A 27,533-nucleotide genomic window follows, 5' to 3' on the forward strand; every position below is an offset into this window, starting at 1 on the left:
CTCATTGCAGGGAGCTGTCAACGCCCGCCTGCCCCTTTTTAGGGTAAGGAAAGAAAGGGGGGCTGTTGAGGGCTTTGGCATTGGCAAAGGAGAGCTGTGTGTCCTCCTCTGACATGCAGCCAACCCATCCAACACGCACCGCCCGGCCCCCCTTTACCATCCAGCATCTCCCATTCATAGAAAGGCCTATTTTTGCTTTTGAATGAAAGCAGCTAAAATGGACCCGGCCAGACCTTCTCCCCCGAGTCAATGCTGCCGCCTCCTGGCACAGCCCAGAAACTGCGGCACTCAGACTGCACACCGCTCAACAGCAACGTCAGTATTGGGCAGTATAGAAATTTATTTATTGGATAATGGGAGGATCTATCACCATCACACTCGGCAGAACCCCAGCGTGAGATAAGAAGACAATTATTCTGAGGGACGGTCAGCGGGTGTAGACTTTTGAAATTATGAAATGCACGGCCATGAGGCTGTCACCCAGAGGAGGGCCAGGATCTCTTCTTGATCCTCCCAGAGTGCAGGACGCGGAATAACGGGCTCAAGTTAAAGGAAGCCAGATTCCGGCTGGGCATCAGGAAAAACTTCCTGACTGTTAGAGCAGTACGACAATGGAACCAGTTACCTAGGGAGGTTGTGGGCTCTCCCACACTCGAGGCCTTCAAGAGGCAGCTGGACAACCATCTGTCAGGGATGCTTTAGGGTGGATTCCTGCACTGAGCAGGGGGTTGGACTCGATGGCCTTGTAGGCCCCTTCCAACTCTGCTATTCTATGATTCTATGATGTTCTGTAACAACCAAGAGTCAGAAAAATCTTTGATTATTTTCTGCAAATCCCCTCCCCCCGCCCCGAGATTTCCTTTCTGCCTGTCCCTGTTTTACAGCTCTCAGACTCTCTTATGCAGGGTGACACCGCTTCTCAGAAATTTTAGGAAAAAGGTGTTCCAAGACATTTTATTCCGTACAAAAGGTTATGAAGTATTACAAAAGGTAAGGGGTGCAGCAGAAAATAAATCAAGCCTATAAAACTGCTCAGAACAAGGCGTGTGTGCGCACGGTGTGTGTGTGTGTGTGTCTAACCTAGAGGAAAATGAATATAAAATTGGGGTAATGCGTTGGATATTGGGGCAGAGGGAAAATCTATAATAAAATGGGGGGGGGCAGGCTACCTGCAGGAAACCAGCCCTGAGCCAACCCCTCCCAGAACCCGTAATAATTCATAATCACGGTGGCAGTGCATTGTTAGCTTAGAGCACCGGGTCTTGGCCATGCTGGCTCTCTAGCGAGGAGGGGGTTTAGAAATGAGACCCCCCCCCTAGCAGCAGCCATAAAGGAAACAAGCCATCTACAGACGTCTTAGCCAACCGGCCGCCGTCCAGATGGGGGTTGCAACCCCCATCATGGCTGGGAATGATGGGAGTTGCACTCCAACTCATCTGAACGGCGGACGGCTGGGGAAGACTGGTTTAGAGACTTCGGTGCTGTTTTGTGCAAATCCCGGTCAGAGAGGGAGCTGTGTTTGCGGGGAATGGTTCTCAATGGGTTCCCCCCACTTCATTCCAGGAGAACCGGGTCTTCTTTTCAACCATGGCTCTGGGGAGCCCTTGTTCTAAGAAAGAGAAGTTGGGGAAGTAGGTGTGTGTGTGGGGGGGTGCATATAGAAAAGGCCAAAATCAGGCCAGGGAAAGCGCGCGGGGATAGAGCTAGTCAGAATCCAGTGTCTCATCCTTCACCATTGGTTTCTTCACACTACATGAGAAGGTGACAGCTCCTCGTTTTCGAGCTTTTGGAAGCCTAGACAAAACACACAAAGGAAGAGGGTGAGAGAGAGGGAGAGCAGCCGTTATCAAAAGAACAGTGAGCTCTGAAGACAGCACTTTGAGCCTCGCGTGACTCGAGCGAGTGAGCCAAGTTACGTCCAGCAAGACGTAAGAAGAGCCCCGGTGGATCAGACTGAGGGTCCACCTAGTCCAGCGCTCTGTTCACCCAGCGGCCAACCAGCTGTTGGCAGGACGTGGCGCAACAGCAACCTCCCACCCATGTTCCCTAGCAACTGGTGCATACAGGGAGAGACCCTCAAAGGGTCGCCCACGGGCAATCCGATGGAGGGAGGCGCTCTTCCCACCGGGGCTGGAGGAGAACACCAAAAAGTTGTGCGCCCCCTCCCCTGCCCACTCACAAAACAACACGGGCTTTGTCCAGGCAGTGTGGGTGCCACTCTTTGCTTAGCCCCACCCCCCACGCGCACCACGAAGGTGGCGCTGATCCGCTCACCCTTTCGGCGGGTGACGGATCTCCGCTTCAGCTGGCAGCTCCGTTCCCCCTGGCTGCATCGCTTCTTGATATTCAAAGGCGTCCCGGATTTTCTTTAACATTTGGTAGGTCTTGCGATTACGGATCTGCAAAGGAACAGGGGACCGGGGGGGGGGGGCACGGAGGAGAGAGTTGATTAACGAGCTGCCAAATTGGGGTGGGGGGGAGTGCCCTGATCCGGGCTCCAGACAACCGGCACGTTGGGGATCCACTGACAAAGATCCGCTTCAGGTTCATCCGAATCAAATTGCTACGCTTCGGACCTTCAAGTCTTTCCCCCGCCTGGGACCCAAAGCATTCTGGGTGTTCCGCTCTCAGCCCCAAAGCGGCATAAAACACCGCTAAACTCTGCCTGGCACATGACACCCCTGCAAAAATTCATGCAAAGTGCAGAACGTGGCATTTCGCCGGCTGAATCCCATGCGCAAGTCACCTGAAGCGTGTAAACTCCGTTCTCAGGGGCGTCCTCAGCAGCGGCGTTGACTGGTTCAGCAACCTTCTTCTTCAGCTTTTCGGAACGGCTGCCTTGCGGAAGAACTGGAGGTGGGGCGGGGAAACAAGAGAGGTGAAGAATGAAAGAACAGCCGTCCTGGATCGGACTAAGCTGAGGCACATCATCATCCCACGAAGCGGAATGGTGAGCGATTCGGGACGAAGCAAAGGATTGTGGCCCACCAGATGCCCCCAGGAAGGCAAGAAGTGGTGCATGAAGCCGACCACCTCACGAATACAGAGAATTTAGTGGCATCTCACGGCTGAATCTACAGGTTTCACCTGGCCAGTGGAGACTGGGGGCTCTGATGGCAATGGGTGTGTGTGTGAAGCCGCTCCGAGCGTCAGTCAGTTTGGACTGAAACCCGAAGCGGGTTCCCCACCCCACTGCCTTCAGAGCCACTAGCCTCCACGACATCCAGCCAACTTGATAAGTAGCCGTTGACAGCGCTTCTTCGGTCCCTTTTTAAAGCCTCCCAAGTCTTGCGTCAGGGAGTTCCACAGCTGAACTCTGCACTGCGTGAAAAAAAATCCTTTGCTTCGCCCACCATTTTGCTTCGTGGGATGATGTTGTGCCTCAGCTTGGGATAGAGCTGGAAGAGGAGGAACAGCTGAGCCTGGGCGTGTGGGGGGGGGAAGGGGCCCTTCGCAGGCTCTGCTTAGCTACCTCTACGGAAGGGGAACCCGCCACCTCCCAAGATGCTGGTCTGTTCCAGCGCGGAACAACTTTCACTGTTAAGAAGTTCCTCCAAACGTTTCATTAAAATCTGCTTCCCTGCAACTTCTCCCATTTTAGTACTGCCCTTGGGAGCAACAGAGAACGCATCTGCTCCATCTTCTGCAGGGCAGCCCATGGCTCAGTTCGGACAACACATTAATCAATGCTGTGTGAAAACTGCACTCAACAGTTGAGTTTTTAGGAGGTATATTCCACACACAACATGTCCTAACTCCACCGTTGTGTGACTGTGGGCTACCGAGGAGTTGAGTAAAATCCATCGCGGCGTTCATTTGACAGTTCCTCCCTCCTCTCTCTTCCCAATGGTATCCCATCAGCCATTGCTGAAAAAAAAAACACCAATCCTAGCGGCTCTCCCAGAGTGGCACTCGCTCCTTCCGCTGCTCTTGCCAGGGAACTCTGTAGCCAGCGGGAAAAGTCAACGCAACGCAAAACTCCATGGAGTCCGCTACACAAGACACAACACAACGGTTGTGCAGGAACTCTCCTCTGCACAGCATGGATATTGTGTGTGGAGTGTTTTTTTTAAAAAAAACCAACCACCTCCACTGTTGCGTGGAGTTTTCCCGATAGACAACACATTCCTCAACTGTGGGGCAAAAACTCCACCGTGGCGTTCTGAAGCCACCATTAAAAAATGTGTTGTCTGAACTGAGCCTGTGTCTTCATCTTCTCTTCCCCAGGCTAAACATATCTAGCGCTTGCAACCATTCCTGGATTTCAAGACCTCTCGCTATCCTGACTGCTCTTCTCTGGATATGCTCCAATTTGTCTATGTCCTCCTTAAAATGTGGTGCCCAGAACGGGACACAAGACTCCAAACATGGCCTGACTCATCCAGAACAGAGCTGAAACTTCACTTCCCACGACCTGGACATGAATGCTTCTGTTAATGCAGCCCAAGACTGCATTCGCCTTTTTAGCAGCTGCATCGTGCTGCTGGCTCAAATTCAGTTTGTGATCCGCTAAGACACCTCAGTCCATTTTACACACACTGCCGCCAAACCAAGGCCGTTGCTAGACCAGGCGTTAGTGCGGTGTGAGGCCCGGTCTTCCTCCTGTGCATCCAGATGATGCACAGGGGATTCCGGGGTCAGGCCAGGCTAAGACCTTGCTTAAGTCGGGATAAGCGGATTCACTTATGGCCCAGCTTTTCCGCAGCCCTGGCCTGAGGCCGGGGCTGCGGAAGGTCTAGCAGGGTCCGTGGCTTTTCCCGGCTGCTCGCTTACTCGCGAGTAGCCGGGAGAAGCCACGGACTGGGCACAGCATTCCATAGGAGTGCTGTGCCCATCGGGCCGGGGGGGGGGGAATCACGGGGGGGGGGAGATGGGGGCTGGGGGAAAGAGCCGACCCGGCAGGAGAGATGGGGGGGAGAGCGGAGCCAGGGCATGGCAAGTGGGCACTGGCGAGCGGACAGGACACAAGGCATGGCGGAGTGGGGGGTGGGGAGAAGAACGGGGGACAAGGCATGGCGGAGGGGGGAGGACGGGTGAGCAAGCGAGCGGGCAGGGGGGGCATCAGACATTGGGGGGAAATCAGGGGCAGGGGGAGCGGGGAACCCTTTATTTTTTAAAAAAAAGACTTGCCTTTTCAGCGGTGCGCTCCTGCACACATGGCCCTTTAAGGGGGGGAAACACGGAGCACGCGACGGGGCTTTCCCTTGCCCCGTCGTGTGCTGACGTCTGGAAAAGGGCGACAGCGTGTGCTAGCTGTAGCGCGCCGTCACCCCCGCCTCCCAGATGGATTATCAGGTAGGTCTAGCAAGGCCCCAAGTCTCCCCCATCCTATACCTTTTAGTTTTTGTACCTAAATGCAAACTTTACATTTATCTCTGTTGAATCTCATAGTATTCCAGCCTGCCTAAAGCCTTTTGAATCTCCATCCTGTCTTCTACGGCTCTCCCTCCTAGCTTTGCGTGATCTGGGTGAGCAACCCCATCTACACCAGGTGATTGTTAAGAATATGGCACAGCTCCGGGCCTTGGCGACACCTTCCTATCCAGGGCCCACCTCTATTTCTGTCCCTTCAAAGTTTACCCTTTTTGGATTTTTCACCACGGCCAGCAGTTTTATGGGCGTTGTCTTCCTCGGTTCGGCGATCCCGGCCAGGGCAGGCGCAAACCCGGACTTCAAAGCAGCGGCGGCCGAGGATCTGACTGTGGAATGGGGGGTGGGGGAGAGAGAGAGAGAAGAGGCAGGAAACACGTGTATGATGTGTTGTCCAAGACATTTGGAGTAGGGCTGTGCAGGGACCCCCCGATCCTCCGAAGCAGCCCCGATTTGCCTCGGGGGTTCCTGATCTGCCTCGGTGCTGAAGCTGAAGCGAAATTCGGACTCGCCGTGGCGACTCGGGAGTCTGCGCAGCCGGCACCCAGAAAACTCTCCCCACTTACCTGGTGCCTCCGCTGTCCACCGCCACGGATGGCGAAGACACCAGGTAAGTCCCCCTTACCTGCGTCCGCTGTCCACCACCTTCCACTCTGACAATGCTGAAGCCCGGAAGTAGGCCTACTTCCGGGCTTCAGCGTCGTCGGAGTGGAAGCTGCCAGACGCAAGCCGACGGCAGTGGACCCAGGTAAGTGGGGAAGGGGGGAGGGGAAATGAAAGGGAGTAGTCCACGCGATATCTTAAAATTGCGCGGCCTACTCCCTTTCATTTCCGCCGGCGGCACCGGAAGCCGCCAGAAGAAAGATGGCGGCGGTGACAGAGGCAGCAGGTAAGGAGACTGGGGAGGCGGCTCCGAAGCACCGAGGCGGTCCGATGCTTTGGAGCCAATTGGATGCGACCAAACTGCCTCGGATCCGTGATCCGGAGCTCCAAATCATAGAATAGCAGAGTTGGAGGGGACCTACACGGCCATCGAGTCCAACCCCCTGCTCAATGCAGGAATCCACCCTAAAGCATCCCTGACAGAGGGTTGTCCAGCTGCCTCTTGAAGGCCTCTAGTGTGGGAGAGCCCACAGCCTCCCTAGGGAACTGATTCCATTGTCGCACTGCTCTAACAGTCAGGAAGTTTTTCCTGATGTCCAGCTGGAATCTGGCTTCCTGTCACTTGAGCCCGTTATTCCGTGTCCTGCACTCTGGGGGGATCGAGAAGAGATCCTGGCCCTCCTCTGTGTGACAACCTTTTCAGTATCTAAAGAGTGCCATCATGTCTCCCCTCCATCTTCTCTTCTCCAGGCTAAACCTGCCCAGTTCTTTCAGTCTCTCTTCATAGGGCTTTGTTTCCAGACCCCTGATCATCCTGGTTGCCCTCCTCTGAACACGCTCCAGCTTGTCTGCGTCCTTCTTGAATTGTGGAGCCCAGAACTGGACGCAATACTCTAGATGAGGCCTAACCAGGGCTGAATAGAGAGGAACCAGGACCTCACGTGATTTGGAAGCGATACTTCTATCAATGCAGCCCAAAATAGCATTGGCCTTTCTTGCAGCCTTGTCGCACTGTTGGCTCATATTCAGCTTGCGATCCACAACGCTTGCCCCAATCCACTTCGGATTCAGGGTTTGGACCCGAGGCGGTGCACAGCCCTGATTTGGAGGGCACCAGGGTTGGGGAAGTCTGCTTTTAGGAGCCCGCCTGCTCCTAAAAGGGAGAGGGGATACTCACCCAGGGATCTCCAAGGTGATGATTGCAAGGATGGCGCGCCGGTTCATGCCCCCCATGCAGGAACTGTTGCACATAAAGTTGTACAGCACGCTGCTACAGGCCGACCCCACCTGCAAGTCAGACGTGGAATTATGCACAGATCTAATTCAATCTCCCCCCACCCAGCCCAGCTAGTCAAGGGGGGGGAGGAGGAGCCTCAGAGGGGAGCAGGGGAGAAAGGCAGATCAGAAGAAAAACCTCACATGGAGCAGAGTGTGGAAAAGGCCCCTTGATCACTAGAGATGTCAAATTTCCAGAAATTTTGAGGCCAAGGGGAAAAAAAACCATTTTCCCGGGGCGTGTGTGTGTGTGTGTGTGTGTGTGTGTGTGTGTGTGTGTGTGTCAGGAAAAAACCCAGAATTTTTGGAAAAATTGAAAAGTAAATAATAACTTTTCTTTTAGAGCTCTTTACAGATCTCAAGTCACTTTTTTTTTTTTTGCTTTAAGACCGCTTTTCCCAACCTGGTGTCCTCCAGATATTTTGGACTTCAGCTCCCATCAGCCTCAGGCAGTATGGCTAGTGGTCATGAATGCTGGGCACTGTAGTCCAAAACATCCAGAACACACCAGGTTGAGGAGGGCTGTTTTAGGAACACAAAGCGGCTTTTCTGTTGTTATTTTATGTATAACTTAATTTGCTCCAAAAATGATCATTATATTCTAAAACTTTTAAAAGTAAACTCAGTAAATTTATAAAACCATGGTCTGGGGGCCTGTCCAGACAACACGCTAAGCCATGGCTTGGCTGGTATTGCAGCAAATGGTTAGTGCGCGTGTTTCAATGGTTAGGAATGGTTCACTTGAGATGCTAAAGCCATAAAGCTCAAAACGTTTAACCGCCGTGGTTTACCGGGATGTCTGAACAGGGTCTTGACTAGATTAGAACTACATTAATTGACTGCTTCAGCATCAGAAACACAGGATTCTATACAACAAAATTCAAACTGTCAAGAACGTGACCATACCCACATATGTTGGGAAATTGAGCATGAAACTGCTGGCAGGTGGCTACCCGGAGGAGCAGGGCCTTCTCTGCTGCGGCACCCGGCTGTGGAATGAGCTCCCTAAGGAGGTTCGCTTGGCACCTACATGATATGCTTTTAGACGCCAGGTGAAGAAGACCTTTTTATTCTCCCAGCATTTTAACGGTCTACTAAGTGTTTTAAATTTGTAATTTTGCATTGCTGCTGTTTTTATCTGGTTGAGCTTTTATATTGTATTTTATATGATGGTTTTATACTGTTGTTTTATACTTTGAATGTTTTTAATTTTTGTGAACCGCCCAGAGAGCTCCAGCTATTGGGCGGTATAGAAATGTAATAAATAAATAAATGAATATCTATGAGTCAAACATACTTTAAACCAATAATCTTAATAAGGAATGAAAAAAAGAACTATGCTGAGGATCATATAGCGAGCATATTTAAAAATTAATAATTCCCCATGGCTTCATTATTTCCAGGCATTTTACATCTCTGGTCTTTCTATGAAAGTGTTCTTATGGATAATGTTGTTTTTATATTGTTGTCTATATGTTTCTGATGGTTTTTTAAAAATTTTGTATACTTTTTTTAAATGTTTACTGTTTTTAACTGTTGTAAACTGCCCAGAGAGCTTTGGGCAGTATATAAATGTAATAAATAAATAAATAACATAAATAAATAACATAATTTTTAGAAATCATTTGGGGGAGTAAAAGCTGATTACCAATACTTTGTCTTAAATTCTAAAAGAAAATATTTCATAATCCAAAGATGTTCAATTTTGGGGTGGGGGGGAGGAACCCCAAATCAATAATTGGGGAAAAAATGTTTCTCCCCCTGAATTTTTTCGTCCCGCCGCCCCGACCCCCATATTTCTCCTCCGAGTGCGTACTCCAAGGGAAGCTAGGAGGACGGCAACAAGGGACAGGGCCTTTTCAGTGGTGGCCCCCCAATTATGGCATGATCTCCCCAATGAGGCTCTCCTGGTGCCAGCATTGTTATCTTTTCGGCACCAGTTCAAGACTTTTCTCTTCTTCCAGGCAGTTAACAACATATGCTGAGTTTTTAACTGACTCTTTAGAACAGACCCTACAGAATAGTTGTTTTTAAAGGGATATTGTTGTTATTATGCTTTCGTTGGATTAAAACTTTTGTACATTCGTTTTTAATGCTCACTGTTTTTAACCTTTGTAAACCGCCCAGAGAGCTTCGGCTATGGGGTGGTAGATAAATGTAATAAATAAAGAAATATTTCCAGCAGTGCGGATTCCTATCAATAAACCAGTTCCAGCAATGTCCATCTCCCATGGGAGCAGCCCTTTTGTAAAGCAAATGGCTCCTGGCTGCCCATTCTGTAGGAAGGAAGGAAAGGGACCTCTCGTGCAAGCACTGAGTCGTTACTGACTCTTGGAGGGACGCCAGCTTTCCCTGACGTTTTCTTGGCAGGCCTTACAGCGGGGTGGTTTGCCGTTGCCTTCCCCGGCCGTTATTACCTTTCCCCCAGCTAACTGGGTACTCATTTTACCAACCTCGGGAGTATGGAAGGCTGCCTGAAACCAGCTTCCGCTGGGATCGAACTCAGGCCGTGGGGAGAGTTTCAGCTGCAGAAACTGCTGCTTTACCACTCTGCGCCACACGAGGAAGCCACTACAAAAGGTTTTGCATTACAACAGGGAAAATTCCTCCATCCCCTATGAGGACAGACAGCAGCTTAGCTCAGAGGGAACAGGGAACCCTGAGCAGGGGTGCCAGGCCCTGTGCCCCAGCTCCACTACACCGCTGTTTAGAAAGCATCCTATTTTTATTTTACTGTATTTACATTTGTAGGGCACCCCACAGCCACGTCCTCTGGGCGGACTGCAAGAGACCCCAGGCAGCTTACGATATTTACTAAGCGCAAACTCACTTGCTGATTGCTGCACGGTCAGTTCACAAGCGGGAGAAGTGTTACCGGCAGGCTGGAGGGGTGGGGTGCGGGGTGGGGTAAGTATAGAAAACAACTGAGGACACCCGGACATGCTCAGTGGCTGCGACAAGCTGAAGCATCGCACATCTGGCTGGGAGCCGGAACACACTGCCACCTTTTGTCGCAAGCTCACTCACTAGGACGACGACTGGGCACAGATATTCTCTACGATAGCCGGAAAAATAGAGCTTCCATGTCCAGCAGCAATGTATCTGAACGCCGGAGGCTGCAGACAAACCACAGGGGGGCGCTGTTGCCTTCATGTCCAGTTCATAGGCTTCCTAGAGGCTGGGGGCCATAGGGGCAGAAGCCGAAGCTGATTGGTGGCTGGGGGAGAGGGGGTGGGGCCACGTGGAGAACTCGGGGTGGGGTGGGGAGGGGAGAGGGTTGGGACCTTGGGTCTGAGATTCACCAGCCTTGATTTATACACGGCTTTTCAAATTGTCACAACGGTCAATACAAATAAAACATTATAAAACAACATTATGACATAGCCCTCCAGATGTGTTGGAGTGCATGATGGGGATTGCAGTCCGACACATCTGGAGGGCATCAGGCTGGCGAAGGCTGCTAGGATGCAACAGCCAGCTTCAGGGATGAATCTCCAATCAATGAAGTTCAAATCAAGAACTTAAAAGGGGGTTAAAACGGGATCTTTCCCCAGTGTCGAACACCCCACCCCTCCCCGATAACCTGGGGTGTTTCGTATGGGACGATAACACTGTGACGGCTGGTGTCCTCGTCAGTGAAATACTGGGCCAGTTTGTTTCCTTCTACCCGGATCAGGTGCTCAGCGGGCGCCACACCTGTCGGAAGACAGAAACCGGAGGGGGGGGGGGGAAGAGAGAAAGTGGCTCAGAAAGGGGGTCTGAAATCCTCACAGCTTCGTTTCAGTCGGAACTCTGCTCCACAGCCTAGTCCAGAACCACAGCTCCACCCTGGGAACGTGTAAACTAACTCGAAGTGTGTGGCCACTGAGGTCGTACAGAGGGCCAGCTTCTCACTAACTGCGGACCAAAAAACAACCCCAAGTTTAGCTGCGGTTGGAATAAGGAAAGCCTCCCTCCCATATGCCACCCCCATACCACGTTGCTTGGCTCACTTGGGGGAATCTAGTTTCTGCTTGTGGCCCCCTCACAACAACCCTGTGAGGTGGGCTAGGCTGAGAGCGATTGGCCCAAAGTTAACTAGCGAGCTTCATAGCTTAGTGGGGATATGAACCCAAGTTTTGGACTTCTTTGGGGTAGAAGAGGGGGGGAGGAAGAGGAGGGGAAAGGGGTCCTTAGCTCTCGGTCGGGGCTGGGTGGAGGAATTAACAATCTCCTGTCTTACAGCAGAAACAGAAAACCACAAACATAAAGGCCAAGGGGAGGCAGGTATCTGAACATGTGCAGACTGCCTTTTCCTCCCTGGTGAACCTTTGAAGCTGGAGCTGTGCTTTTGAGATGTGTGTGCGTGGTGGTGGGGAGGAGGTAGGGAACAGGGCTGCGTGGCTTCTGCGCTCCCCTCCAGACACTCCTCCGTGGGGCGCTCCCGAATCCCCGCCCACCCCTCCAAGCCCCACCCCTTCTCCCCCCCTCCCTGGCTGCCGGCGCACTGCCGCAGCTCACCATCTTTGTGTTCCGGGGAGCGCTCGTGGTGGGGGCAGCGCTTGACCACGTCCGCCACGTGCTCCGACTTCTTGTAGATGGCCGTGGCGCGGATGAAGGCGTTCGGTGGCGGAGCGTGGACCACCTTGATCAGGACTTTGCACGTCTTTGCAAGCTGGCAGAAGAGCTTATTCAGAGACTCTGAATACTACATACGGGGGGGGGGGGTCAGAGAGGGAGAAAGCAGAGGATGGGGTTACGGCTCTCATAAAGTCTTGATTCCTGTTACTGTGTTCAGAGGAGGGCAGCCAGGATGCTCAGGGGTCATCGGGTGAGGTCCTGGTTCCTCTCTGTTCGGCCCCGGTTAGGCCTTGTCTAGAGTATTGCGTCCAGTTCTGGGCTCCACAATTCAAGAAGGATGCAGACAAGCCGGAGTGTGTTCAGAGGAGGGCAACCAGGATGATCAGGGGTCTGGAAACAAAGCCCTATGAAGAGAGACTGAAACAACTGGGCATGTTTAGCCTGGAGAAGATTGAGGGGAGACATGAGAGCACTCTTCAAGGACTTGAAAGGTTGTCACACAGAGGAGGGCCAGGATCTCTTCTCGATCCTCCCAGAGTGCAGGACACGGAATAACAGGCTCAAGTTAAAGGAAGCCAGATTCCGGCTGGACATCAGGAAAAACTTCCTGACTGTGAGAGCAGTACAACAATGGAATCAGTTACCTAGGGAGGTTGTGGGCTCTCCCACCCGAGAGGCCTTCAAGAGGCAGCTGGACAACCATCTGTCAGGGATGCTTTAGGGTGGATTCCTGCATGGAGCAGGGGGTTGGACTCAATGGCCTTGTAGGCCCCTTCCAACTCTGCTATTCTATGATTCTATGATCCTACAAAGTGTTTAAATTCCCATTCCTATAAAGTGTGTTACTTAGAGACCAGCGGCTTCCTGGAGAACCCAGGCGTTCTGTTCCCCTCTAAGCTGTGTGAACTCAAGAGCCCCAAACCCCCCCCCCACACACACACATCACCCGCTCCCAACTATAATGACATACCCACCCTCTTGTGTTCCCAAACTGTTTTGCTGGCATGCCAACCTAGGCACCCAAACTCACCCCAGTACTGGTTGCCCGACTCCTTCCCCCACCCTTGAAAAAGAAATCTAGCAACCAGGTTGTTCCACATCCTTTCAACGGACATCCTTCCACCCCACAGAAGTCTGTCTGCGGGCCCCTTGCTTCAACAGCCTATATTTCACCCCCTCTCCCTAAGGTGCCCCCCCCACAGGAGACAAGGAATCCTAGGCCACAGCCCCCTCCCCCCTTAAACGTACCGTAAAGTGTCCCCTCCCGTGCAAGTTCAACCGCCTGAGTGCTCGTGCCCTAACCTGTCCATCATTGCAAAATCAAAGGGTTTCATTTGGGGTGGGGTGGGGGTGCTCTACTCAAGCACGAGAACAAACGACACCAAAAGCACACAACTGCGTACGAAGTAAATTGTTTTTATACAACACAAATAAAGTTATTAGTAAGCCAAATAAATCAACTAAGTGGTTATATCACAAGCCTGAATTTTTTTACACAATTTCAGTAGGTGAACTTTTTATGATACAGATAAATCACCAAGTTGTTTTTTAGAAGTCTGATTACAGGCATCTGGCGTTGATCCCGTTTCGTCATACTAGACTTCATCAGAAAAAGCACTTTCATTATCGCCGTGAAGGAGCAATGCCGTGGGAGTATGGTTTATTAGTTTTTAGTTACAGTCTACGATTCTGCTGTTGTTGAAGTTTTTGGTCTGCTTGCCAGAGACTGAGGAAAAAAACCTTTTGGAGGACTTTAACTAAAAACTAAAAACGCTATGGGATGATTATTTAAAGTCTGCAAACCCATACTCCCACGGCATTGCTCATTCACGGCAATAATGAAACTGTTTTTCCGATGAAGGACAATTTAATTGTCCTTCAATACGCAGTTGTGCGCTTTCGGCATTGTTCGTTCTCGTGCTTCGTTCAACTGCTGCCCTTTGGGTTTGGTGCTCTAATGAAGCGCACGCGCGCCCACACCGGTCCCTCTGCACGGCCACAAGCAGCCAAGACCAGCAACCCTACAGCAGAAACACGTCACTAGGAGAACAAGCCCAGCATGTTTAGACTTGTCTGGGCGGAAGAGGAGGGTGTGTGTGTGTGTATGTTTCTCTGGATTTAGAGTAGATCTTTTTCTCAAGTATGCTTCTTAAAGCACCAGTGAGCAAGAACTGACAGCCGCGTTGCCGGTGAAAAGTGAAAAGGGGGAGGGGCTGCAGGACACCGGTGGGGTTGGGGGGGTAAACCCAAGAGGCACTTTTAAGAGGTACGGAGACCCAGATCACCAAAGACGGAGGAAAGGAGGGAGACACAAAAGCTGCAGCAGAAGGGACGGACAGAGGAACAGTAAGTCAGTAAAGAGGGCGGGGTGTGGGGTGGATTCACAGACAGAATGGTTTGTGGGGGGGGTGGCAAGGGGATGAATTGGAGGAGCTTGCATCTGTACCCCCTGGGGGCTTCTAGCACGTTGGAAAAGGATGCACTTACAGCCTCTACCAGCGGCCTTCCCTAAACTGGCACCCCAACAGAGGGGTTGGAATACAGGCTGGGGATGCTGGGATTTGTAGTCCAACCCCTCTGGAGGGGCACCAGCTTGGGGAAGGCTGCTCTTTACAAGGAAAATATTATTGTTAAAAAGCCCCTAGGAAAAACACCCACCCTACAACAGGGAAAACAAATAAACCGGAATGGATTAACCAAAAGCAAGCGGCTGGGTTAGAAGCCTTGGGGGTGGGGGAAGGTCTGGAGCAAACACCTGAAAGAGGGAGATAATGACACAAAGGTAACCTTGCAGGGCTGTTGCAAGCATTGCCACGAACCGCTTCGAAGACTCTTTAACACCATGCACCTTCCCAATCCGCATGTGCTGGACTACAGTGTCCATTAGTGACCTAGGGAGGTTGTGGGCTCTCCCACACTAGAGGCCTTCAAGAGGCAGCTGGACAACCATCTGTCAGGGATGCTGTAGGGTGGATTCCTGCATTGAGCAGGGGGTTGGACTGGATGGCCTTGTAGGCCCCTTCCAGCTCTGCTATTCTATGATTCTATGAATCTGTGGTTCAATATTTACTATCAGCTGCTCAGTTAACAATAGCCTGAAATTGGAACAAAGCCCCGACTTTGGATGAACGGTTGAACAAAATATGGCATATAGTATTTAGGTTAAAAACTGCAAACTTGGAGTGAGGGAGGGCAGGCAGTTATAAGATCATTTTGTTGAAAATGGATCTTTTTTATTATGTAGCGGTCCAATGTAGTGCTAATCCACATTCCCCGCTACGAGGGATATTATGAGGTTGTACAGACTGCATTTCATATCTGAACAAGTGGATATGTTTCTTTTTACCTGCACAATGGCATAGGAATGCTTTATCGTTTCTTAATTATTTGTACGGTCTAGTACTTGTAAAAAGAAAAAGAAAAACAGAAATCCCCCTTCAGAAACAATCAGCAATCATATCAAAATAAATTAATACATAAAAATAAAAAAGGAACTCCCTTAAGAGAGTCATTTTAACATTTTAGAATGGGAGAAAAACACACCAAAGGCAGGAAAACACTTAACAGCCACTGGCCAGGGGGAACGGGAACACATACACACGCTTGTGGATCATGGCCACATTTGCCCAAATTGCAGACCCCGCCCCCCATTTCCAAAGGGGAAATCCTCCCCCACTCTCCAACCTAGCCACCATCTTGGGGACCCTAATCCGTGCTGAAGACCACGAGTCAAAGGAGGCAAACAGAGGCGTCATTCCAGATGACTTAAGCCTGCTCCACACAACCTGCAGTTGAGGTGCCAGGGCTGTACCACTGTGCCAGGGCTGTACCACTGAAGACTTTAGCCAGAACCCACCTCGACGACGCAAACGTTTCCCGCATACAGGAAAATTAACACGTCAAAGTAACACTGGAGCCCTTTCTGCCTCCAAACCCCTGTTTTGATCCAGGCAAGAATGAATTCCTTTATTGCTGTCTGAAGCAGCGTCCCGGTTCTGTAAGCCTCCACCTGAAAGCTGAAGTGGTATAGCCCTGACAGGGGTGTTTTTTAAACCCCTGCATTCTGTTTGTGAGAACTAACCCAAACTAAACAACTGGGCATGTTTAGCCTGGAGAAGAGAAGATTGAGGGGAGACATGAGAGCACTCTTCAAATACTTGAAAGGTTGTCGCACGGAGGAGGGCCAGGATCTCTTCTCCATCCTCCCAGAGTGCAGGACACGGAATAACGGGCTCAAGTTAAAGGAAGCCGGATTCCGGCTGGACATCAGGAAAAACTTCCTGACTGTTAGAGCAGTACGACAGTGGAAGCAGTGACCTAGGGAGGTTGTGGGCTCTCCCACACTCGAGGCCTTCAAGAGGCAGCTGGACAACCATCCGTGACGAATGCTTTAAGGTGGTTTCCTGCATTGAGCAGGGGGTTGGACTAGATGGCCTTGCAGGCCCCTTCCGACTCTGCTGTTCTATGATTCTAAACCAGCCTTCCTCAACCTGGGGCGCTCCAGATGTGTTGGACTGCATCTCCCAGAATGCCCCAGCCAGCTGGCTGGGGCATTCTGGGAGTTGTAGTCCAACACATCTGGAGCGCCCCAGGTTGAGGAAGGCTGTCTAAACCTTGGTTCCGGTTTATCAACGTAAGAAACAAGGCCCCTGCCTCCCCTCACGCCCCCCGCCCCTTCACCCTCAAAGAAAAGGTTGAAACAAAGCATGGATGATTGTGTCACCCCCATGTGACTCAGCTCTTCTGCTTGCCCCCCCCCCCCTCAGAAGGCCGTACCGTGCAGGTCACAGATTTGGCAGTCCCCGACTGCTCAAAGCCCAGCTCAAAGCCAAGTTCGCCGTCGTAGTCTTCCGTTGAAGGGACGACGGACGCAGGGATGGGGGCTGCGGGATCCCTCAGATGGAAATGATTCTGATCTTCTCCTGGCCTGGGGGTCTCGCCCTGCACCGCGAAGGACAGGGCAGGAAGGTCAGCCGGGTCCAGCAGACCTGAGTTCACATCCTCCATCTGGAACACGGCCTGAGGAAGACAACGCAGGGAGGGAAATAAATCACGCTGCACCCAAATGCCCCTCTTCTCCCCCGCCCAGATAATTAGCTGCCACATCTATGCTTGGCATCTGAACACTCAGAAAAAAATTCACAGTAATTCTTACAACCCCCCTGTAAGGTAGGCTACTAGAACACGTCCAAAGTGCAGACTGAGAAAGGGAGGGTGGGGGACAGCCACACCCAAGGTGAGTTTGTGAGTGAGCTGCTAAGAGAAGATCTGAGATTTATTATTTATTTATTTATTTATTGCACTTATATACCGCTCCCATAGCCGGGGCTCTCTGGGCGGTTTACAGAAATTCTAAAATTAAGATAAAAACGAGGATACAAAATTTAAAATTATTATTAATTATGATGATGATGAAACACTTTCTCACTCATGGTGGTTTTTCTAGACAGACATGACGGGCTTTGCCAAGTCATGCTATCTTTTACAAATTCAGGTATTTCCTGATAACTGAGCACGTTTTAATTCTGGATGTTGGTGTGGATGTATTTTGGTAGGCCCAGTTTCTGAAGGTTTTCTGTATAGTTTTTTTGATGTGATGCTGGTGACTGATGTGACTAATGGAATAATTGTGACCTTTTCCTGTTGCCATAGTTCTTTGACTTCCATGGCCAGTGGTATGTATTTTTCTCTCTTTTTCTCCTCCTTTTCAACCAGGATGATCAGGGGCCTGGAAACAAAGCCAGAGAGACTGAAACAACTGGGCATGTTTAGCCTGGAGAAGAGAAGATTGAGGGGAGACGTAATAGCACACTTCAAATACTGAAAAGTTTGTCACGCAGAGGAAGGCCAGGATCTCTTCTCGATCCTCCCAGAGTGCAGGACACGGAATAATGGGCTCAAGTGACAGGAAGCCAAATTCCGGCTGGACATCAGGAAAAACTTCCTGACTGTTAGAGCAGTACGACAATGGAATCAGTTGCCTGGTGAGGTTGTGGCCTCTCCCACCCTAGAGGCCTTCAAGAGGCAGCTGGACAACCATCTGTCAGGGATGCTGTAGGGTGGATTCCTGCATTTGGCAGGGGGTTGGACTCGATGGCCTTTTAGGCCCCTTCCAACTCTACTATTCTATGATTCTAATAACATTTTTGTGATCCAGTATTGCTATGTCGATGAAGTATGTGTGTTTTTCTTTTTTGTCTATGACAAAAAAGTGTTTTTCTTTTTTGTCTATGGTTTATGACTGGCCGGTTGCAAGGTATTGTTTTGTCATATTATTATTATTATTATTAATTTATTTATATAGCACCATCAATGTACATGGTGCTGTACAGAGTAAAACAATAAATAGCAGGACCCTGCCGCATAGGCTTACATTCTAATAAAATCATAATAAAGCAATAAGGAGGGGAAGAGAATGCACCAAACAGGCAGTATAAAAGTCAGAACAATTAAAGTTTTAAAAGCTTTAGGAAAAAGAAAAGTTTTTAGCTGAGCTTTAAAAGCTGCGATTGAACTAGTAGTTCTCAAATGTTCTGGAAGAGCGTTCCAGGCGTAAGGGGCAGCCGAAGAAAATGGATGAAGCCAAGCAAGGGAAGTGGAGACCCTTGGGCAGGTGAGGAACATGACATCAGAGGAGCGAAGAGCACGAGCGGGGCAATAGTGTGAGATGAGAGAGGAAAGATAGGAAGGAGCTAGACAGTGAAAAGCTTTGTAGGTCAACAGGAGAAGTTTATATTGGATTCTGGAGTGAATTGGAAGCCAATGAAGAGATTTCAGAAGTGGAGTAACATGGTCAGAGCGGCGAGCCAAGAAGATGATCTTAGCGGCAGAGTGGTGGACAGAGACCAACGGACTGATGTGAGAAGAAGGAAGGCCAGTGAGAAGAAGGTTGCAGTAGTCCAACCGAGAAATAACCAATGCATGAACAAGAGTCTTGGCAGAAGAGACAGACAAAAATGATCAAATCCTGGCAATATTATACAGGAAAAAATGACAGGATATGGGAATTGTTCTGTCCCAATATATTTTACGATCTGCATTTTACAAGATTGTTTTGGGTGAGTATGTATAGTATAGTGTAGGTTGTTTGATAAGGTTGAATTTGAGGGCCAGTTGTTGGTCAATTATTTTTGAAGTTGTATTGTGTCTGTCTATATAGTCCATTTCTGCCAGAATTTTACATCCTCCTGTTACGTGGTCTATTGTTTCTTAGAATTAACGGCATTTCCTGCATAGGTCTGTTGTTACATTGTTGTCTTTTATGATGTATTTTTGGTAGTTCTTGGTTGCTATAACTTATATAATCATAGAATAGCAGAGTTGGAAGGGGCCTACAAGGCCATCGAGTCCAACCCCCTGCTCATTGCAGGAATCCACCTTACAGCATCCCTGACAGATGGTTGTCCAGCTGCCTCTTGAAGGCCTCTCGTGTGGGAGAGCCCACAACCTCCCTAGGTAACTGGTTCCATTGTCGTTCTGCTCTAACAGTCAGGAAGTTTTTCCTGATGTCCAGCCGGAATCTGGCTTCCTTTAACTTGAGCCCGTTATTCCGTGTCCTGCACTCTGGGAGGATCGAGAAGAGATCCTGGCCCTCCTCTGTGTGACAACCTTTTAAGTATTTGAAGAGTGCTCTCATGTCTCCCCTCCATCTTCTCTTCTCCAGGCTCAACATGCCCAGTTCTTTCAGTCTCTCTTCATAGGGCTTTGTTTCCAGACCCCTGATCATCCTGGTTGCCCTCCTCTGGACACGCTCCAGCTTGTCTGTGTCCTTCTTGAATTGTGGAGCCCAGAACTGGACGCAATACTCTAGATGAGGCCTAACCAGGGCCGAATAGAGAGGAACCAGGACCTCACCCGATTTGGAAGTTATACTTCTATTAATGCAGCCCAAAATAGCATTTGCCTTTCTTGCAGCCATATAGCATTGTTGGCTCATATTCAGCTTGCGATCTACAACAATTCCAAGATCCTTCTTGTTTGTAGTATTGCTGAGCCAAGTGTCCCCAACTTGTAACTGTGCCTTTGGTTTCTATTTCCTAGATGTAGAACTTGGCATTTATCCCTATTCAATTTCATTCTGTTGTTTTCAGCCCAGCACTCCAGCCTATCAAGATCACTTTGAAGTTTGTTTCTGTCTTCCAGGGTATTAGCTATCCCACCCAATTTTGTGTCATCTGCAAATATGATCAGCGTTCCCTGTACCTCCTCGTCCAAATCATTCATAAAAATGTTGAAGAGCACTGGGCCCAGGACTGAGCCCTGCGGCACCCCACTCGTTACCTCCCCCCAGTTTGAGAAGGTTCCATTGATAAGTACTCTTTGAGTCTGATTCTGTAGCCAATTGTGAATGTTCTAATAGTTGTTCCATCTAGCCCACTTTTAGCTAGTTTGTTAATCAGAATATCATGGGGCACTTTGTCAAAAGCTTTGCTGAAGTCCAGATATATGACGTCCACAGCATTCCCACAGTCTACAAGGGAGGTTACCCGATCAAAAAATGAGATCAAATTAGTCTGACAGGACTTGTTCCTGACAAATCCATGTTGGCTTCTAGTGATCACCGCATTGATTTCAAGGTGTTTACAGATTGACTTCTTTATAATCTGCTCCAGAATTTTCCCAGGGATGGATGTCAGACTGACTGGTCTGTAGTTCCCAGGTTCCTCCTTTTTGCCCTTTTTGAAGATAGGGACAACGTTAGCCCTCCTCCAGTCGTCCGGCACCTCACCCGTCTTCCATAATTTTGCAAAGATAATAGACAAAGGTTCTGAGAGTTCTTCCGCTAGCTCCTTCATTACTCTAGGATGCAGTTCATCGGGCCCTGGAGATTTGAACTCATTCAAGGAAATTTGGTGTTCTTTGACCATTTTTCCCCCAATCTCAAACTGTAATCCTGCCCCCTGAACTTCTGCATCACTTTTTCCAGGGGGGTCATATACCTGCTTTTGGGAGAAGACTGAGGCAAATTAGGAATTGAACACTTAAGCCTTTTCTTTGTCATCTGTTATCAATTTGCCATCCTCATTAAGCAGTTGAACCACCATTTCTTTCCTCTGTCTTTTACTACTCCCATATCTGAAGAAAGCCTTTTTATTGCTTTTAGCATCCCTCGCTAATCTCAGCTCATTCTGAGCTTTAGCCTTCCTGACGCCATTTCGACACTTCTGCGCCACCTGTCTGTACTCTTCTTTTGTAGCCTGGCCTTCCTTCCACTTCCTATATTTGTTTTCAGGTCATCTCTAAGCTTTTTGTGGAGCCACATTGGTTTCCTCTGTTGTCTTCTATCTTTTCTCCTTGTTGGAATTGTTTGTAACTGTGCCTTTAAAATTTCCTTTTTTAAATACTCCCACCCATCCTGCACTCCTTTTCTCATTAGGCTCATTTGCCATGGGAGCTTGCTTATCATAGTTCTGAGTTTATTAAAATCAGCTTTCCTAAAATCCAGAGTACGCGTATGGCTACACTCAACTTTTGTCTCCTTCATAATCAGGAATTCAAGTATGACGTGTCAACCCAGGACTCCTGGGTTCTTCCTTCTCATCCAACCACTTACCTGCAAGTTGTCCTCGTCAACAGTGCTCCACAGAGCAGGGAAGGATTCTTCGCTGAACAATGGGCTCAGGTCGGGCTCTGGTGCTTGATCCATCTTGGCGATCAAGGACGCTAAGGAGAAATAGAAACCAAGGTGGTTTAGGGGGGCTCATTCCTGGAAAACATATCATCTTTTAACGTTTTCTTAAATGTATCGCCATGGGCCTCATCTACACCAAGCAGGATATTGCTCTTTGAAAGCAGTAAGAAAGTGGTATATAAAAGTCAGGAGCCACACCAAACAAGATATAGCAGTATGAAAGCGGCATATGTCAACGGGTCCCAACAGTTGTCAGTGCACTTCAATACCGCTATAAAGCAGTCGTGTGGCTCCTGTCTTTTATATACTGGTTTCATACCACTTTCATAGTGCAATATCCTGTTTGGTGTAGATGAGGCCTTAGTTTCACAACAGATCACAAATTCAGGACGGGCAAATTGAAAGCACCTTGTTCATTGTACCTTCTGCCCCTCTTCGACCAAATCAAAACATCAAAGGCAAATACAGAGGCAACGCTCCGTCTATCTGAGTGTTATGCACCCGACACTTCAGAAGCAGTGAGAATCTTCCTGTTCAGGCATTACATTAACTTCTATCCCACCTTTCCATAAAAAAGGCAGTTAATAATTTAAAAAAAACTTTCATTAAATCACAGCAAAAAAACAAATGAATTAAAAACTCAATAAAAGAAATCAATGGCGCCATCCAATTGAAACCCCCTCCAGCAACAGCTTATATGCCAAAGTCCTGCCTGAATAAAATAATACTTTGCATGCCGGCAGAAGGACACTAGAGAATGAGTCAAGCTTGCTCCCCTTGGTAGGGATTTCCAGAACCTGGGAGCAGCCACCGAGAAGGCCCTGTCTTGTGTCCCACCAAATACATATTTCAGGCATTTGAGAGTCAACATCTGACCATACCTTTGATTAAGAGGAGACATTTCAGGGTTGCTATCAAGTGGGCCCGCTGACAAGACCCTCCCTGGAGTTGCTCACCTGCTTTTTACCTGCTTGTTCACCTGCCTCTCACTCTGGCCCAGGCAATGGTGGTGCAAAAAAGGGCAACTAAAATGATCAAGGGGCTGGAGCATCTCCCCATGAGGGAAGGTTACGACCACTGGGATGGTTTAGCTTGGAAGAAAGGAGGCTAAGAGGAGAGAGGTGCACAAAATCATGCATGGGGTGGAGAATGTGGGCAGGGAGACATTTTTCATAGAATCATAGAATAGCAGAGTTGGAAGGGGCCTACAAGGCCATCGAGTCCAACCCCCTGCTCAATGCAGGAATCCATCCTACAGCATCCCTGACAGATGGTTGTCCAGCTGCCATTCTCTCTCCCTCTAATGCTAGAACACAACGGGGTCACCCCATGAAGCTGATTGGCGATCAGGACAGGTCGAAGGAAGGACTTCTTCACACAGCGCAGAGTTAAACTATAGAACTCACTACCACAAGATGTGGTGATGAATGCCAATTTGGAGGGCTTTAAAAGGGGATTGGATAAATTCCTGGAGGAGAAGGCTCTCAATGGCTATTAGGGAGGCGGTGGGCCCTCCCACACTAGAGGCATTCAAGAGACAACCATCAGTCAGGGATGCTTTAGGGTGGATTCCTGCATTGAGCAGGGGGTTGGACTCAATGGCCTTGTAGGCCCCTTCCAACTCTGCTATTCTATGATTCTAGTCCTTATGGCTATGTGCTGCCTCCAGTATCAGAGGCAGTAAGCCCATGTATACCAGTTGCTGGGGAACATGGGCAGGAGGGTGCTGTTACACCCGTGTTCTGCTTGTGGGTTTCCCATGGGGGCATCTGGTTGGCCCCTGTGTGAACAGAGTGCTGGACTAGATGGGCCCTGGGTCTGATCCAGCACGGCTCTTCTTACGTTCTTATTGTTTTTATTTTATTTTTCAATATTTGAGGCTTGGTTTTTTAAAAAATAAAACATGTTTAAAACGTGAAAAACACAAATGTTGTTTGGTTAAAATCTGCTTGCTGCAAAGCTTTGGTTGAAAGTAATAAAACGTTATTGAAGCAGTACATCTTTTAAAATTATTATTTGCGCCCTTTTTGGTTCAAGATGGCGGCTGAAATTTTCATTACGCCTAAAAGCATCCCAGCTAGAGGTAGAACAAACAGGTGTATGGTTTTCTAGTCCATACAAACATTTTATTTTATTTATAGCTACGAAGATGATTACCAACACTTTGAAATGTACCCACAAACAGACTAGTGAAACTGCGTCAACAAGGGAGTCACGTGCTCCCTGTAACCGGCTCTGATCAACAGTCGGGCTGCAGCATTTTGGACCAGCTGAAGTTTCTGAACAGTTTCCATGGGCAGCCCCACGGACAGCACATTACAGTAGTCAAATTGAGATGTAACTAAGGCATCCAAGATACTTAAAGACGACTTTTAATTTGAGAAAACAGCCCAATTCACTTTAGAAGTTGTTCTTTTTTTAAACCCTTCTAACACTTTTGCAACGCTTACTAAAAACAGAAGACTCTCTCTCTCTCCCAACACACTTTACTTTCTGAATTATCCAACACCTTTCACTAGCTGTCAATGGCTGTCGCTCACTCCGGAAGATTTTATTTATTTATTTATTTATTTAGATTATTTATATACCGCTCCCCATTGAAAAATTTCGGAGCGGTGTACAAGGTAAAAATGAAAATAAAAACAGAATAAAACAGTTAAAACAAAATTTAAAAAGAAGCAAAAAACAACAACACAGAAATCCAAGGCTGCATGTTAAAGAAAGGCATCATGATATAACCCATCATACCCTAAATCCTGAAATTTCATATCATATGTTTCTATATCAGCCAATAGGCAAAGTTCTTGGGCCATTAAAAGATCAAAAACCTTAAAAATACAATATTGTACATAATATAAAAACAGTTTATATACAAACACATAAACACACACCTAAACAATTTTTACAAACAACAGTAAGAAGCCTAGGGCCTAAATTAAAAACCATATCATAGGCTGTCAAATGCGTGAGAGTAAACGGTACCGAAAAGACAACAATGTCAGCACCAGGCAGGCTTCGCTAGGGACACTGTTCCATTATCAGGGGGCCACCACTGAGATGACCCTCTCTCCTCTGTCACCCACCTTTCCTGCTTCCCTTGGAGGAGGTACCTAGAAGAGGGCCTAAGATAAGATTTCCCCTTATTGGGTTGTCAGTGTCAAACTTGATAACAATTCCTAAAATACGATGATTTGCTAAAATTGTGTCTTAATTTTGTGAGAGGTTGCCTGGGGACAGTGGTTGCATGTTTGTATTTTCCTGAGGTCTTTTAACAAGTTGGCTTTGAAGTTGTTGTTATGTTGTAAACTGGTCTCAGGTTCTGCACTGCAGGGAAGTTCTTGTCTGACATTAGTATTTGAAAACATTGCTTTGGAACCAAGCATGCCACCAGACCTCAGTGAGGTTATGGCCTGTTCTTGTAGTACTTGATATCTACTCCAGCCATCTGGAACTATTGTCTCTGTTCTGCCTCGGGGTGTGCATGTATCTTTACACGTATGGAGACACAGAAATGTTTGGATTTTAACTTGCGGGTTTGTTTTACTTGCTAAAATATTATCAGCTCACTTGTAAAAAAACAACACCACCCTGTTCCCACCCACCCATCATTTTTTTTGAGGCTAGGGGGAAAATATGAAATCTAAAATTCTGTTACTTTGTTAATAGCTGTGCATTAAAAATCAGAAGCCACACCACTTAAATTCATTTTTGTTTAAAATAATAAACTGCATTTATTGAATTGTTCATAGTTGATTTTTTTTTAAAAAGAACATTTTTAATAAACTTTGTGCACACCCCCACCAGGAAGAAGCCACTTGCTTTCAGTAGGGGGAGGCCAAATCCTCCTCTCTTCCAAAAAACGTTCTGAAGACGTTTTTCTTTGCAACCTCAGGGCAAGGAAAATGCCTGGCCTGGGCCATACCATTTATTAAGGGGGGAGGGCGTGTATTGAGAAAGCTCCACTATCAGGCCTTAGTCTCCAAACAGACCTTTGAAAACACACACAACACCTCACGAAGCCTTTTTATAGAGATATTTCAAGTTCTCAAAATATATATATAAAAATCCACAAATACATTTATAAACATCAACATTCGCCTCCCCTCCATTTCCTTGTTATGGCTCATTCTGATATCACAGCCAATACCAGGATGGACTATACCATTCCAGATCAAGTTTCCGAAAGGGGGGGACGAAGACAGGAAAGGGGTAAAACTAGGACAGGATTTAACTCTTTAAGGGAAAGCACCCGCCCACCGGGGATTCTTCCCACGGTGTTTTGAACCCTTTGCCTGGCTCTGAACACGGCAACCCCGGCGCAAGGCAGAGAGAGACGCATACACACACACCCCTGTCAAATCCTGCAAATCGGAGCGGAGGCTACCTCGGTTTACGCTGCGGGGTAACAGCCCGCAATAATTCATGGCAGAGGTAGCATGCCTAGTTTGGAGGCATTTACTAAACAGGCGTTCAGCATCTCTTTCCCTTACGACCTCCACAAATTGCTTCAGCCCCAGTTCCCACCCCCCAGAATTTCCCAAAATGTTGGGATCTCCTCTCTCTCTCTCTCTCAATCTCTCTCCCCACACACTTCAATGGAAGATTGCAGGATCTAGTGGGACTTACTTCCTGAGTAAAGCCGGCGGGGATCGAGAAGCACGAATCTTGTTTTCGGGGAGGAGGGGGGGCGAGGAACAAGGAGGAAGAGAAGAGAGCCCCACTTCCCCCCCCTCTTTAAAGATAAGGGGTGTGTAGGGGGGGGGGGAAACGAATCCCGAAGCGTCTTCACTTTTTTCCTACCCAAGGGAAAGTGGGCCAGGATCGGGCCCCTCTGCCCTGCCTCCCCCGGGGCTGTCCCGGGGGAAGCCGCGCCGACATTCCACAGGTGGAACGCCGCCGCCCTCAACGTTCCACCCTCAGAACTTTGGCGGATCGAACGTTCGACTCAGCCCCTCCCTCCCTGCCCCTTTGCAATTGTATCAATGGGAGCGGAAGCGCCCGGGTGACTCACTCGCAAAAGACCAGCACAAACAATCACTCTCCCTTTTCTTTCCTTCTTTTTCCTCTCCCCTCCTCGCCCCTTGACTCTTCCAGGGAGGCGCAGAGCTCCATCCCATGTCCAAGCACTCACCCCAAAAGGGAGGTCGGCAAGCCCCTGTTTCATCCGCACTGGCCAGACGTCTCCTTCCCCGATGCCTGCTGCAGACTAGAGGAGAAAGCGGCGGCAGCAGCCAGATACAAAAACCACGCGCCGGGGATTCCCCCGTTTGGACTTGCCTCCCCGGGCTTGTTCTCGCGAGGGAAGGCAGCGGGAGCCATCTTGAGAGAGGGCACGGATTAATGGGGAGGGGCGTGAGCTTATAAAAAGGAGGACGGGGCTACTGTGTCTTTAACAGTTGCATAGAAAAGGGGATTTCACCAGATGTCCTTTGTATGCCTGCAGCTTGCTTAGCATGGCCAGATACAAAAGAGGGCAGGGCTCCTGCAGCTTTAACTGAAGTGATGAAGAGGGGGATTTCACCAGGTGCTGCATGCAACACCTGCTGAAATTCCCCCTTTCGATACAACTGTTAAAGCTGCAGGAGCCCTGCCCTCTTTTGTATCTGCTGATGGTCACTGTGACGGTTGTGATGAAGCTCTAACTGTTGTGATGAAGAGGGAATTTCACCAAGTGCTGCATGCATACAAATGACACCTGCTAAAATTCCCCTGTTAAAGCTGCAGGGGCCGTGTCCTCTTTTCCATATGGTTACCTACATTGGCAGGATTGTTAAGCATCGGTTTCATAGCCCCTGTGGGTGGCTCGGATTTCTTTCTGCCCTGGCAAGAAGGCGGCTGACGCTCTATGGCACTGTCTTTTTCTCTTTTTTTGCTTCTGGTTTTCCTGGCCTGGCAAAAGCAGCTGCACCTGTTGAAAGGCCACCTGGATTGGCTGCAAGCATTCAAGCTGGAGCGTGTCCGGAGGAGGGCAACCAGGATGATCAGGGGTCTGGAAACAAAGCCCTATGAAGAGAGGCTGAACGAACTGGGCAGGTTTAGCCTGGAGAAGAGGATGGAGGGGAGACATGATAGCACTCTTCAAAGACTTGAAAGA

The 27,533-nt window shown here is 48.8% G+C and overlaps 1 protein-coding gene across 2 annotated transcripts; it reads right to left on the bottom strand.

Moving 5' to 3' along the window:
* Positions 1–940: 940 nt before the first annotated feature.
* On the bottom strand, positions 941–26,657 carry TP53 (tumor protein p53). Of its 2 annotated transcripts, none has more exons than XM_063138650.1 (10): positions 26,571–26,657; positions 21,362–21,471; positions 16,585–16,827; positions 11,749–11,935; positions 10,832–10,944; positions 7,151–7,260; positions 5,581–5,699; positions 2,747–2,850; positions 2,275–2,399; positions 941–1,794 (listed from the first exon to the last, which is right to left on the bottom strand). In XM_063138650.1, exons 2-10 carry the CDS (start codon positions 21,452–21,454, stop codon positions 1,704–1,706), a joined length of 1,185 nt encoding a protein of 394 aa, XP_062994720.1. In that variant the 5' UTR covers positions 21,455–21,471; positions 26,571–26,657; the 3' UTR covers positions 941–1,703. The 2 variants fall into 2 exon arrangements, with proteins under 2 accessions (XP_062994720.1, XP_062994721.1); XM_063138651.1 differs by lacking the exon at positions 26,571–26,657 and adding an exon at positions 26,066–26,217.
* Positions 26,658–27,533: the final 876 nt, after the last annotated feature.

This window comes from Elgaria multicarinata, chromosome 11, assembly GCF_023053635.1.
Source record: "Elgaria multicarinata webbii isolate HBS135686 ecotype San Diego chromosome 11, rElgMul1.1.pri, whole genome shotgun sequence".
Taxonomy (NCBI): domain Eukaryota; kingdom Metazoa; phylum Chordata; class Lepidosauria; order Squamata; family Anguidae; genus Elgaria; species Elgaria multicarinata.